The sequence below is a fragment of the Babylonia areolata genome, chromosome 11, assembly GCF_041734735.1.
Source record: "Babylonia areolata isolate BAREFJ2019XMU chromosome 11, ASM4173473v1, whole genome shotgun sequence".
Lineage (NCBI taxonomy): Eukaryota > Metazoa > Mollusca > Gastropoda > Neogastropoda > Buccinidae > Babylonia > Babylonia areolata.
Genome location: NC_134886.1, coordinates 27,461,659 through 27,476,680, shown reverse-complemented (window position 1 = coordinate 27,476,680; position 15,022 = coordinate 27,461,659). Strand labels below are relative to the sequence as shown.

At 38.3% G+C, this 15,022-nt stretch overlaps 1 protein-coding gene across 1 annotated transcript; it reads right to left on the bottom strand.

The window, feature by feature from the left end:
• Nucleotides 1-1,234: 1,234 nt before the first annotated feature.
• Nucleotides 1,235-12,240, bottom strand: LOC143287633 (Parkinson disease protein 7 homolog). The gene is made up of 5 exons (XM_076595751.1): nt 12,036-12,240; nt 4,387-4,548; nt 3,562-3,631; nt 2,533-2,619; nt 1,235-1,903 (listed from the first exon to the last, which is right to left on the bottom strand). Exons 1-5 carry the CDS (start codon nt 12,117-12,119, stop codon nt 1,746-1,748), a joined length of 561 nt encoding a protein of 186 aa, XP_076451866.1. The 5' UTR covers nt 12,120-12,240; the 3' UTR covers nt 1,235-1,745.
• Nucleotides 12,241-15,022: the final 2,782 nt, after the last annotated feature.

The window sequence follows — 15,022 nt, the reverse complement described above, 5'->3', positions numbered from 1 at the left end:
TGAAAAGTAAATGAATAAAGAATACAAAACACATGCTGTTTTCCCATTTTATATATTTTTAGTGACATGCTGTTGTTTTGAAATCAGTGTTTTGTATTTTGTCACATTTTCAACTTGTTCATTACAAACATTAGTCAGGTAATTTTCACAAAAATATCATATTTTCTGGACAAATGGATATCTGCAAACAAAAAATCATACTAGAACAACCACAATATACATATATTTTTTAAGAGACAGATGCACAATGCATTGTGACTTCTCCAAGTGATAATATGGATGTGAGGCCACACCCCCTCAGTCCCCACCCCCTCTCCTCTTCACCCCTCTCACATGGTCACTTGATCCAGTTCTCATCAGACCGCATTGGCTGAGTGCCAAGAATATCGCTCACACGGTGTCCTGCTGATAATTCGGTCATGTTCTGTCATCTGCTAACATCCGGCATTACTCACTGATAGTCACATCTTGGCCACTCTCTTAATTGCTCCCTTTATTTTCTATCAAATCGTCCTATAAATGTTCATCACTGTCTTCTCCTTCAAATTTACGCTTCAATTCTTTCTGAGCATCAGCTAAAGAAAGAAATCTTGGTTGATTTAGTTCGTTACGATCGCATGTCTTGAGCATGGCGTCAGTCCGACATTTTGTTGAGCGAGTGAGGAGAGAAGTCAGGCAAACACTTGGACAGTGACCCAACCAAAACGTTCAAATAAAGGACTGCTTCATGAGGTAGATGGGGTTTCTAGCTATGAAAAGAATCTAGAAAGATTCCCCAGGCTAAAGCTACCACTATTTTTGTCAACGAAGTGAATGCAAACCAGGGAAAAGTCAGAATAGTTCGATGACGAGTTATCTCATCATTGTGGCACTGAACTATAAAATTTCTACTGTCGATTTATTTTCAAGAATGTTATCTATTCACTAATGTGCATCAAGTGCACTGTTTCACTTACTAAACAGTATAAATACACATATTTTGATGTAAGATGTATAAACTATTGCCGCTGTTGTTTTTTTTCCCTACTTTTGTTTTTCTTGTCATCATTTAAAATATAAAGTAAAAAGCCATATGCACATTTACTGGTTATATATATGTCAATCAGAGTGATGACAGTAAAATGTTTCACTCCAGCTATGCAGTCTTTTACACTTTTAAATTTCATAAAATCAAGACTCAATTACAACTTAAAATGTTTGTTTGGGGGTTTTTTGTTGTTGTTTTTTTGGGGGGTTTTTGTGTTTTTTTTGTTTTTTGTTTTTATCAAAATGAGTGTTTCACTTTTGAGATGCAGTCCATTCTTTGCTATGAAATTCAATCTTTATACAACTGGGAAAATATATGGCACAAATGATAATTCACTGAATCTGGTATATATGTAACATGTTTGGCATCCGTTATTATGGCTGAAGAAATAAGAAACTGGGGAACAGTACAACCAAAAACAAATCAATAAATTGCCAGCATGTAATAACAGAGTGCAAGACAGTGTTGGGTTTTTATAAAATTCCATTGGCCAAGAGCATTCACAAATTAACACTGAGAAGTCAAAGTGGGTTTTTATAAAATTCCATCAGCCAAGAGCATTCACAAATTAAAACTGATAAGTCAACGTGTTTTTCTTCCCATGGCCAAGAACAAAAAAAGAGCAGAATGTTCATAACTGGAACAAACTGAAAACGAAACTTCAGCACCTCTGGCAACAGAACATAAAGTGTGCCAGCATCTCCACAAACTCAGGCTGTTACATCTTGATGAGCATTGGTTCCACCAGGGAATGAGCTTTATCCTTGGAGAGAAGGTGCTCTACGATCTTCAGAGCAAACTCAAAGCAGGTGCCTGGTCCCTGGCTTGTGATCAAATTCCCATCCACGACAACACGGTCAGTGGAATAGCTATATCCTGAAATGGAACAAAATCTTGTGGTGTTTCCATTTCTCATAAACTATCACTGATAAATAATAATAATAATAATATCTAACTATTTCTAAAGTGGTGGCTGTGCCTGCAGTCTTTTGAAATTCTAGGCACCATTACAAATACACTAAAGTCAGAAGAACATTCTGATGACAGCAATCAGAAACAGTAAAATATAACAAGCAGAAGAAACATAACTACAAACAGGACACATGAAACTAATAAAGTACTTGGGTCTTACTATCGCACATACACACACCTGTTTGAGTATTGGTCAATATAAAGGGCAAAACCATGACAACATGACATCACCAAAGCTGGTGCCTCAAATCCCCTCTGAACAAATGTAAACAATCAAATATGCACAATAAATATCACAAATCCATGTCAATGTTTGAAATGTTGTGGAACTATAAACATACCCAGCATGTGCATCTCCAAAAGCATAGTACAGCTGTTTATTCTGCACTAGCAGGGAACAAAACAGTTTCCATACACTTGAGACTACTCATAGATACGAGTAAACATGAGACTTACAGTTCACAAATATATGAAGTCACTGTCATATCACTAAGTATGGAAAACAACACAAACATCAGCAATACAAAAATCACCTTCCATTTTCATTTTCTCAGCAACACTGGGATGGCTTGTGACTTTTTTGGCTGCCCCAATCCCATGGGCCACCAAGGCTATTGGAGCTGGCAACAGAAAGACGCAAGAGGTAAAACTATACCAAAAAAAAAAAAAAAAAAAAAAAAAGATCATGATCTCTTGATTTCATCACTGCCCTGACTCCTCCCACCGTGTGACTATAATGTCTTGAAGTGTAATCACACTCATGTTCAAGTTATTCATCTGCAAATAGTGTCCACAAGAGCCTCGGTTCAATTCCCTGTCTCACACTTTCTCCCATGTTTGACTGGAAATCAAACTGTGCATCTAGTCATTCAAATGAGACAATAAACCAAGGTACAATGTGCAGCACACACTTGACACACTGAAAAAGAACCAATGGCCACATAAGTTTTGTCCACTGGCAAAATTCTGTTGAAGAAATCCACTCAGATAGGTTCACAAATATGTATGTACTCAAGGCCTGACTAAGCGAGTGGGTTGTGCTGCTGGTCAGGCATCTGCCTACCAGATGTGTAGTGTATATGAATTTGCCTGAATACAGTGACGCCTCCTTAAGAAACTGAAACTGAAATCCATGTTCATGGTATAGGTGCACTCGATTAAAATCAGAGCCACAGGAGGAGACACCAAAACATGTTTTTTTGTTTTTTTAACCCTTCTTTGGCTGTCATCCACTTCATATATACATCTTTGAAAGTGCTGCTCAAATTTCCTATTCCACACTGCACCTTTCCAGCTCAAGTGATGCTGTGATATATGACTTTAATTCCAGACCACTTGGATCTTCATGAAAATTTGAAAACATTTGGGAGAAACAGCTGAAATTGTGTTAAACGTGAGTACAATCATTAACAATTTTGCCACTGTACTATTTTTCAACAATATAGGACTTAATTCTTTTAATTCATTTCACCATACTGATAAATGATGGGTCCATATCAAATGACCCCTCTACTTTCATGTTTTCATATGTGAACATTCAGGAATGAAAAACATGAACATACCAGCACACACAGCAGCCACCAGCCTCCCATCCTTCTCTTGCTCCTTCAAGGCAACCCCAACCATTCCGCACTGCAAATAATAAATCCAGTGTTTGACATCATACACAATTAAACTGTGGCTACTTCCAGTACCCAGAATGGGTTGCATCAACTATCACAGAACAGTCAATATCAATAAATACATCTTCTTGGGTATTTATAAAACCACTTAAATTTGATAGCGCTCATCTTTGTTTGGGATGTCAACTGTCTTTCAGGCACAGATAAATAAAAGTTGCAGGATGTCAGCGGATGTCTTATATGCCCTGGGGAAGCACTTTGTTTAGGACATCAACTGATGTCTTATAGGCATAGAAAAGGTTAAATTGTAAATTGTTTACACACACACAGATATATTCATTATGTACTGGGTAACCTTCCACTTGTAATGTCACACTCTGCTTTCTTGTTCCATTTGTTACTGGATTTTTTTTTTTTTTTCATCTACCCCCATAGGGTCTTTTCTGGAATAAACCTTGAAGCTAAAACTGGAAATGCTAATAAATCAATGTTGTAATCTTTGTTTCCATATACTTGATCTTGTATCTTAAGTCAAGCGGAAGTATATAAACAGACAGAGAGCTTCATTTTTTGAGAAAGTTTCTGGGTTCATTTCTCTGCTATACTTTTAATTCTACTGCGTGCAAGCCGATAGCTAGTGCTAAGTGGCAATGGCTTGAAGTTGTGCCTTTATCCTACCAAGTAAAACAGGATATGTTTCATGTTCACAAAATACAAAACTGGAAAAGCACACCATGCCAAACATTCAACATCATAATGAGTTACCTCTGCAAGTTTCTTTGCCCCACCAGCACCCCCTGGCAAGATGAGTGCGTCATATGGGTCTTTCTTCAGAGCTTGCTCCAAGCCAGCATCAGGAATAACTTTGACAGCACGGCTGCATTTTACTGGTCCTTCACCACTCAGTCCTGCCAAGGTCACATCAATCTGTTCAAAGAAAAAAAGACTTGCAGTGCCAAAGGTGTCTGTTGCAACAGCTCCTGCCAAGATCACATCAATCTGTGCCAAAAGTGACTGTTACCACTGCTGCAATAAGTCAGCAAATGAACACATTTATGGCAAAACCGCCAAGTCTACTTTCTACAAAAAAGCTGTTTTCATATGATTCAATTGGTATTTAAATGTCTTAATACAAGTATTGGGAGTGAGTTTGTTTGCAACTGCAGCCAACTCCATTTACTTTTCCATGAGTGTTGTTTTCATGGTCTGACAACTAACTTCAGATGCCAGGTAAGACAAAGAAGGAGGAATTATGACATACTGGTATCAGTCTATAAATGTGAAATACAGCTTCCTTCCTTCCATAGAGTGACCACAATCAAATATTGATTATTCTGTCACTAGCTATAATGGGGAATAATGTACACTGTAAATGAACTTATGAAGCATGGTTTACAATACAATTAAACCCAAAACTGTGCTATTGATGTTCAGTGTATATCATAGAGCACAGGGTGCTACACTGTATTGACGTACACCATACATCCAAATATTGTACCACACTCTTGCTTTTTTCAGCATAACAGAAAAGCTATTTGCTGTACAAGATAAATACACTCCCATGATTTTCTTGGGGTGCGATGGTGGTGAAGTGTATTTAGTTGTATAATGGGAAGTGAAAGGGGGATGTGAACTGTGATCGGTTCTCTCTGTTGTATGTCTTTATGTGTGTGTTGTGAAAATGTCGATGGGGGTATGTTATGACCATGCGTGTATGTGGGCATGTGCTTGCATGCACATGTGACAGCATTTGTGTAAGTTGCATTATATAAAGATTACTATCTTCTAGGAGCTGAAAGTAGGAATGCAGATGAATACTTCTTTTTTTCTTCTTCTTCTTCTATTATTTTCAATAGTTAGGGAGGTGACTGAACTACAATTACGAACATGATTTTTCCATTTTTCTGGCATGATTTTTCCATTTTTCTGGGAAATTTCTCTGCATACATCTCAGCAATATATGTCAGATGTGAAAAGGTTAAAGATCAAAGCACTGACAAATTAGAAACAACCAACTTCAGTCTGAAAACTGCAAAGGCAAATGGTGGGTGCATTTTAAAGTGTAAAGGCATCATAACTTCTGCAAATTTCTCAATAATGACATATGTGGCTGGCAAAAACATGTCTTTAGATTTTTTTTACATTTCAATTTTCTTATTTTATTAAAATAAATGCAATCAGAGATGCATCACTTAATTTGTCTTTATTGTGTTTGCTACATTTTTTCAAAGTAACAATCATATGGTATAGTTCAAGTTTGGTTACTGTACGATATTTCATGATGGCGTGAAATGATTTTCATTAACTGATATGGGCGACTTGACACCTTAAAAATGGAAATGGCCTTGCCTTAATTTTGTTATCACTAAAGCAGACAACATATCATATCAATATGAAGGCCTTTAAAGCCTTTTGCCCACTTGAAATAGGGGGAAGTGAGAGCCCCCATAATTGTATAGAGAGATTTTTATAATCTAATAGTGCTCAATGCTTATTAAAGAATATTTTTAAATGAGTTTTGTATTTTAATTTTTGAAAGTAAGTGTCAACTTGATTTTTAAAATTATCCACTGTGCCTGCGGAGACAACATCTTGTGGCAAATTATTCCAAACATTTGTTAGTCTGTTAGTAAAAAAAAAAAAGTCCAAATCTGGAAGTTTTAACAGAAACTTTTAACAGTTTGTAGGAATGTCCTCTTGTAACATTGTTGTCGTTTAAGGTGAACAAAGAATATATAGTTTTACTATCATAAAAACCCTGAGTCATTTTATATATCTCTATTAAATCACCACACGGTCTTCTATATTCTAAACTGGGTAATTTAAGTAAGTGCACTCTTTTTTCATAGTCCATATCAGTAACGCCAATAATTCTTATCATAAATCTTCTTTGTACATTTTCAATAATATCTGTATGCTTAACTAATCTTGTGTTCCAGGCAGCATTCCCATATTCCAAGACTGGACTAACTAATGACTTAAATAAAGGTATCATTATGTTCTTACTTTTACATTGTATATTCCCAACTAACAATCCAGTCAGTCTATTGGCTTTTTTATGGTTTCATGAATATGAGTATCAAAAGAGAGACTGGGGTAAAAAATAACCCCAAGATCTCTTTCAGAGGAAGTTTCCTGCAGTTCAGTACAGTCCATGTAATACCTATGTAATATGGATTATTCTTTCCTACATGTAAAACTTTATACATTTATTGTTATTAAAGCTAATTTGCCATTCATCAGTCCAGTCTATTAATCTATCTATACTAGCTTGTAACTTTAACCTACATATATCAGGGCCTACTTCCTCATAGATTTTTGTATCATCAGCACAGATTTTCACTAAACAGTCAAGAATATCAGGCATATCATTTATATAATACACACGTGCGAGCAAATGCATTCTGTCAGAAAAACAACAGCTTTTCTGTGTCATGTGTCAGGGGTACTAAAACTGAAATCAGACAGAAATTCTTGTGGATTTCATCAAAATCAGTAAATAGGGCTTGAGAAGATGACATCCCGCGCGGTACATTGTGGGACCAGGCGCCACTTTGTCGGTAGCGACGAATGTAAACACGGTCAACCCACGCGACTTCTTCCCTTGCTCTGCCTTGCTGACTACGATTGTCTCTACTAGGATACTGAGCGATGCCAGATACATGCTGCATTATTGGCAGTACAAGCCGAGGATACTGTACTGATTCGGGGCCCACTAGGTTTCAGCGGCTTTTATCAAACTATTCCCAAGTTGAAAACTAAAGCAGGAAAGCAGGTTGAAGAATGACAAGACAAAGGAGGAGGCAGGCATGGGTTGCAGCTATCCAGCGCACCACAGTGACGTTTGCAAATACCAGTGAACATTTCTGTGTTTGTTCAAGACATTTCCACGGAGATAACACAATGTTGTTTGCTACAAAATAATGTGAATTCTCAAGTGTTCTCCCCAAATAGGCTAGTTTTCATTCCACGTGTTGAAGCTTTGGTTTACACGAGGAGAGCTTTTCTAGTGACCTGCGTGTTCAGATGAAGTCCCACAATCTGCTGGTGTATCATATGGTTTCACATGTCAGGAATTAGCCTAAAAAAAAAATATATATATATATATATATAAATTATCCAACAATAACTTATCTTATTTATCTGTGTCTGTTAGTTTCACTGATCAGCCTCGACCTGTGTCTGTCTATTGTTACTGTTTCATCAGTCTTGACCTATGTCTATTACTGCTAGTTTCATCAGTCACGACCCTGGTTCCCTTCTGATGAACAAAGGAGACATAATTAATGTGGGCCTTGGTTGTTGCTTTTCAGTGTCATTGTAGATCTTGCTAAGGAAATTTGGAGCACACTGCCTAATAACTGTTTCAAAGAAAAACACAGAAAACTGAAACAGCATCTTACCCCTGTCAGATATTGAGGTGAAATTATGTGAAATTTGCCCTGTTCTCTGTGTGTGTGTATATGTGCGTGTGTGCAGTGTCAGTGTGTGTGTTTGTTTTGTGCTATGATAGTGTGGGTGTGTATATGTGTGCTTGAGCTGTTGGCTCACACAGCTTGAAACCAACCTCCCCACCCAACTCATACATAAGTCACACAAACATGCACGCACACACTCTCTCTCTCTCTCAGTCTCTCTCCCCTTCCTTCTGTCTAACACACACACACACACACAGTGGAACACATTCACAAACTCTCTCTCTCTCTCACACACACACGCACAATGACACAACACACACACACACAAAGCACACAGTGGATCATTCACACACACAAACACACTAGACACATTGACACACCACTAAGAAACAAACACACGCTCCCAAGCCACTATCTAAATTAATTTTTGTTCAGATCAGTGCATACAAGCACACACACTGACAGCACACTAACAGAATGTGCGTGCGCGCGTACTTTTTTCCGTCTTAGTGAACTGGCGTAAAATCGACGAAGAAACACACACACATAGCAAGAAAGTGACACACGCAGACACAACCACTCTCAACCGTGAACCGTACTGGTCGAAGCCATTCACAAAGCTAGGTTTATCGATGTATGGACATCTCGCCTCAACTGAGATCAAGCATGTCTACGTTCTTCCTACTGTCCTTTGCTTTTTCTATTTTACATTTGTTAATCGATCAAGAGCACAAGGTGTTCGAGCAAGTCGGTTTGTCGAACAACAAGAGTGCTGTTGAAGCTGACCGGAACGATGGGAAATAACTCAGACAATCCTAGTTTCGTGACGTCATCGCTCGCCATCTTGGATCTTGCGCATGCGCATTCAACTTTTACTCGAAATCGCGAGCAATGCCAGAGGCAATCAACAAAGGCAAAAGCAGCAAATGTGCGCTGCCCCCCATTTCTTCAGTTGACGACCTCCATTTTTACAACCAAATATGTGTGCAATAAAAAAAAGAACAGATTATGAATCAAAAAATCAAAGAAAGAACTGTTTCCCACGTTCTGCCTCTCTCGATCGCCTTGTTGCTCGAAATTTCAAAGAGCCAATCAACTTCGAGAGCACAGATCATGTGACGCGCCTCTCCTGTCAAGTCATGTCAACACGGGACTCTTCAGCGGTCTATAGTCCAGGACAGATACAAAAATGGTCAAAATGTCTGCAACAAAACCGTTCACGATAAAATAGAATAAATCATACTGATCACGCTGATATAAACTTGACCGCTGTAGGTGGGCGGGAACATGATCAGATTTTGATTTTTAATAATTACTTCTCACACATTTGGCCATGAGAGAGCGCCTTACAAAGATCCGCAAGGCATGAGCAAGCCACGGTTACGCAAGTGCGGTATAAGGGGTCGCCAGAGGAAAGCGTTTAGCGCGGTACACTACTTGTGGCTGACTGTCTGTGCTTTTGAGTGCGTTTGTGAATGCGCGAGAGTGAAAGTGTACACAAGTGTCAGGAGAGATATGTGTACGTGTGTGTGTGTGTGTGTGTGTGTGTGTGAGGGGAGGTGGGAGTGCGGGGGGAGGTGGGGTAGAGGATGAGGTATGTGAGTGTATGCATGCCTACACTGTGGGAGCAACAGGATATTGGAACGAATATATATATATATATATATATATCTTTGTATGTACGTGTGTGGGGTTGGGGGTGGGAGATATGGGCGTATGTGTGTGTGCTTGTACAAGTAAGTGTTCATCTCTGTGAGTGTGTGTTTGTGTGTGTGTGTGTGTGTGCCGTGGAAGCTGCGATACGTAGACTAGAAATGAGTGTGTGGAGGAGGGGGTAGAGGAGGTGCAAGGTAATGTGTGTGTCTGTGTTGGAGCTCATGTACGTTTATATGTATTTGACTGTGCTTTCATATGTGCTTGTACAAGTAAGTGTTCATCTCTGTGAGTGTGTGTTTGTGTGTGTGTGTGTGTGTGCCGTGGAAGCTGCGATACTTAGACTAGAAATGAGTGTGTGGAGGAGGGGGCTAGAGGAGGTGCACGGTAATGCGTGTGTGTGTGTGTGTGTGTTGGAGCTCATGTACGTTTATATGCATTTGACTGTGCTTTCATATATGTGAAACTGCATGTTTGGTGCATTTCTGTTATGCATGTGTGGGTGTATGTGTGAATGTGTGTCTTCATATTTTACATTTATTCGCTTATTTATCACCATTGTTGTCTTATTTATTTATTTATGTTTTATTATTATCATTTTATTAGTATTACTAATATTATAACTACTACCTTTTTCTATATTATAATTATTTATTTATTTATTTATTTATTTATGCAAGCTTATCTATTATTTATTCCCCCGTTTTTTGTTGTTTTTTGTTTTTGTTTTTTTTTTGTTTGTTTTTTTGTTTTTTGTTTGTTGTTGTTTTTTCTCAAGGCCTGACTAAGCGCGTTGGGTTACGCTGCTGGTCAGGCATCTGCTTGGCAGATGTGGTGTAGCGTATATGGTTTTGTCCGAACGCAGTGACGCCTCCTTGAGCTACTGAAACTGAAACTGAAACTGACTGCTGCCGTGCTGATGCTATCCTATACCTCCGTTAGTAGGTCACTGCAACAGATGACAGATACCGTACAGAAAATAAGAGAACTCTTTGGGGTCAAAAAGAAACAAAATTTTTTAATTTCATCTATTACATACTAAATTGGTAGAAAACGCAAGTTTGCTTTTATGAATGTTTTAGAGTTTCTTACCGGTCCTGACATTTCATAAAGAATGAAATCGGTATTATACCTACTGCAAAGGTGAATTTACGAAGGCAGCATGGGATCATTTAATTCGCAGGAACAATTATATATGTTGACATTTTACGCAATGCACAACTTGGAAATACTTCATGCTCTGCTTATTAACGTGTAGTATATGAATATCTCAATACCTGTTAACTAGGTTTGTTTCAATGAACATTGTTGGAGCACTGTCCAGACAATTAATTCAGAAAGCATGGAAGGCAGCTGATGGCAAAATCGACCAACATCATGTCTTGATGTAAAAAGAACGGTATGAAATATATATTTTTCTTTGGAAATGAAGCAGTATTTGCAAATGTGGCTCACGAACCCTGCCGCAGTACACACGTCGGTTTAGCATGGGAAAGAAAATGTATCTGGCTGGAGTATGAAGGTGGCAAAATGAAGTGCATCAGATAGTCATGAAGAGCAAAGACTGCCTGGAAAATGAAAATGGGTCAGTCTCCAGAACTTTGTTGGAAATGGGGGTCTCTCAGTCTGATTCAGTATAAACATGTGTTTACAATGATTATTCAAATGTTTCACATGTTATCAGGATTGCAATTCATTAGAGAAATGTCTGCAACAATTTTATGAGAATATGGTTTGTTCTTGTGTCTTAAAATGTGCTGAAAATTATTGAAAACATCCAAAATCTCGGTGCCATTTTGTGACATGGCAATGTGTCTAAACATGAAGTGGTCAGAAACAAACAAGTACAAACATGATTAAAATTCAGTACATACAGTCATAAAAGCGGATTTGCGTCTTCTACCACTTTAGTATAAAATACATGAAATTGAAAATGTTTGTTTCCTTTTGACCCGAAAGAGCTCTGTTCCTAGCTTACTGTTCAGATTCAGTGACCTGCTCACAGATCAACATCAGCGCGGCAGTCACATGTACTGTACCGCGCTGAACCCTTTCCTCTGGCGCGCTTGCGTAACCTTCGCCTGGGCTTGCCTTGCGACTCTTTGTAAGGCGCTCTCGCACAGGCAGAAGTAATAAAAATATTCGATTCTGGACATTAAAAATCAAAATCTACCTATGTTCCCGCCCCCCTATAGTGGCCAACTTTATATCAGTGTGATCAGTATGATTTATTCTATTTTATCGTAAAAAGAACGGTTTTGTTGCAGACATTTTGACCTAACGCAAATTTTAATCTAAATTTCCTGGCCAACTATTGTGAAGCCGCACACAAGACAGTCTCACCCCGGCACGTCGCAGCACATCAACTGTAATGACAGTTTCCATTTCTTCTGCTCCCTCTGCCAGAAAAACGAGTGCGGTAGGCATGCTTATGATCTGGGGTTCAATTTGCTTTCAAGCAAAGTATATGAGAAGTCAAGCAAAACACGCTGATTTGGTCACCACAACAAGAAAAACCTTCGAAGTTGTCGTCTGGTGTCAAGGCCGAAAAGCGGGAAAACACTCATGTTTCAGATGTTGCCAGTAAACGAGAGTTATTTACTCCTCCTTTTTTTTTCTCCCAAAAGATGAAATGCACGTACTTTGTGCTCGAATGCAGTGCATGGCTGTGACCTTTTTTTCTTCTTTTTTTTTTTTTTTTCTTCTTTTTTTTTCTTTTTTTTTTCTTTTTTTCTTCTTTTTTCTTCTTTTTTTTTCTTTTTTTTTTCCCAAATGATGTTGATCTCGCTTTACAATTGCTTTTTTTTGTTGTTGTTGTTGTTGTTTTCACACCACCAGAGGACAATACAGTTTCTTTCAAGTGAAAGTAGCACACACAAAACAAACAAACAAAAAACGCAACAACAACCAACCAACTGAACACAACACTATGATGTTGATTGTGGCTATATACTCAACTTGAAGAAGATAAACATACCAAGGTGTGTGTGTGTGTGTGTGTGTGTGTGTGTGTGTGTGCAGGCTGAACTGATTGAAAGTTTGATTTCTTGGCAGGTCCTCTTCTGGGTAGTTGTCCACATCAGTGGGGAAGGTACTGTCATATCAGTAGTCCAACTGAGGAATCACCAGGTGGAATATACCTGCACAACATGATATACTTAACTATGACTACCCATCCCCAGGTACCACTTGTAGTACTGACTCATCGCCACTATGTCAACCCATATTCTTTACTACAACCACTAATACTTTTTTTTAATTCTTTGTTTTTCTTTTTTTGACGTCAAGTTCCGCCCAGCCAGGAATCGAACCCAGAAACCTCTGACTCAGTGTTGACTCGCTGCGGCTCTTATCTAAGTTCCGCCGGCAGCCAAAACAAATCATGATTATATCAGTGATCATGACTCTGCTCGGCCGGGCAGAATTCGTGAACTCAAACATGCGCTAAACTAAAAGACTGAAGAAAACGAAAAACTTGACGCAGAAAGAAACATGACGGGATAAAAAATAATAATAATAATAAAAAAGATAATAAATAAATAAAAGGCCAGAAGGAAACAGTGACAAAATATGAACATTCAAAGAAGACTTGGCGATGTCGACTGTGTGTTCGTTCGGGTGCCGTATCAGCACTATCAGTGTGCGCGTGAGTGCGTGCTGAAGCGTTCTTTTCTGGGGTGCTTGATAAAAGTTCCGCCGTGCATTGTGCAACAGCTAAAGTGGTCTTTATCGTGTTTAATACTACAACGACCTCAAAAAAATTAACTGCATATCCATACTACGAAAGAGTAATTTCGGAGAAACATTTTTCCAAGTTACAGGGACCAAAATATTGCACAAGAAGGCTTTTTCGATAGTCTCCACTGTACATTCACTTCACATTGACTTGATAAATTAAAAGAGTTTTAGTGTAATTTATTCAGTATAATATTTGAAACTGGCACCTTACCAGGTGACTGGCTCACTGGTACCATTGTCCCCCATTTACAAAAAATAAAAGAGACAAAAACGACCCGAACAATTACAGGGGCATCATATTACTCTCATGCAGTGCTAATTAAATTCTTTACTGCTGCACTCAACGAAATGCTATGCACTTTTTCTGATACCTTAGATATTTTTTCCGAAAACCAGGCTGGCTTTAGACCTAATCACTCCACAACTGATCACATTTTTGTAATGAAATGTTTGAATGACATAATAAGAAGCAGGAAGAAAAAAATGTTCCGCAGGTGCTTTCATCATAGATTATGAGAACCTGAAGCGAACAAAGTGTGGCATACAGGCTTATAGACAAAACACATTCGCTATGGAATCAATGGCAAATTCTTAAATATTGTCAGGAACATGTATAAAGGAATTGTTTCATGCGTTTCCTCAAATGGTGCCGTTTCTGAGTCTTGTGCAGTTTATCAAGGTGAAAATCTCATGATCCTCCTTTTTGTTTGCTTTGTATGTGAATGATGTGGAAACTCACCTCATCATGGAAATACTCTATAACACGTTAATTGCAGTTTAAATACCTAGGACTGACTTTCAATTTCAACGGTAAGTTTAACATAGCTTTGAAACAAAACGGATCAGGCCAGACGGGCAATGATGGCACTGTTAAGAAAAAGCAGACAACTTCGGCTCTCTATTTCCTGTCAACTGGACTTATTCAATTCACTGGTCATGCCAATATTAAGTTATGGTTGTGAAGTTTGGGGTAATAACTGCGTTGACATTGCCGAAGCATTACACTTGGAATCAGTACTGTAAATATATACTCCGATTTAAGAAAAGCACTCTAAACTGTTTCATCTATGGTGAAACGGAACGTTTCCCTCTGTTTGTACATGTATATTGCCGAAAGATCAAATTCTGGCACAAATTGTCCATTGACACATTCACTAGTAACAAATTCTCCTCTCGCATGCTGAATACATTAAATGAATGTTTTATTTTACAAGTACACACAAATGACTGGTTACTTAAAATCAAACAGATTCTAGATGAAAATGGGCTGTCTTTTGTGTGGTACTATCCACAATCTGTATCAACCGCTTAGTTGATAAACAATCTGACCCAAGGCTTAAAGATAGTTATACACAAAAATGGGTAGGAACTTGTCGTAACCGTCTACAAAAGCCAGTAACTACAATTTATTTAAAAGCCAAATAACTTTTGAAGATTATCTATACTTTTTTCCATTGAGCTATAGCATCCCAATGTTGAAACTCAGAACAAGTAATCACAATTAAACTACCAATAACTGAGAAAGGGAGACACATGAACATACCACAAGAAGCAAGATTATGTCATCTTTGTGACACGAATCGAGTGGGAGA

Coding starts and splice junctions, on each gene's coding strand:
- LOC143287633 (XM_076595751.1), bottom strand. CDS start 12,119: ATGCCTACCGCACTCGTTTTTCTGGCAGAGGGAGCAGAAGAAATGGAA. Junction 4,549..12,035: donor ATGTGCTGCGACGTGCCGGG/GTGAGACTGTCT, acceptor TTCTTTGAACAG/ATTGATGTGACCTTGGCAGG. Junction 3,632..4,386: donor GGGCAAAGAAACTTGCAGAG/GTAACTCATTAT, acceptor TATTATTTGCAG/TGCGGAATGGTTGGGGTTGC.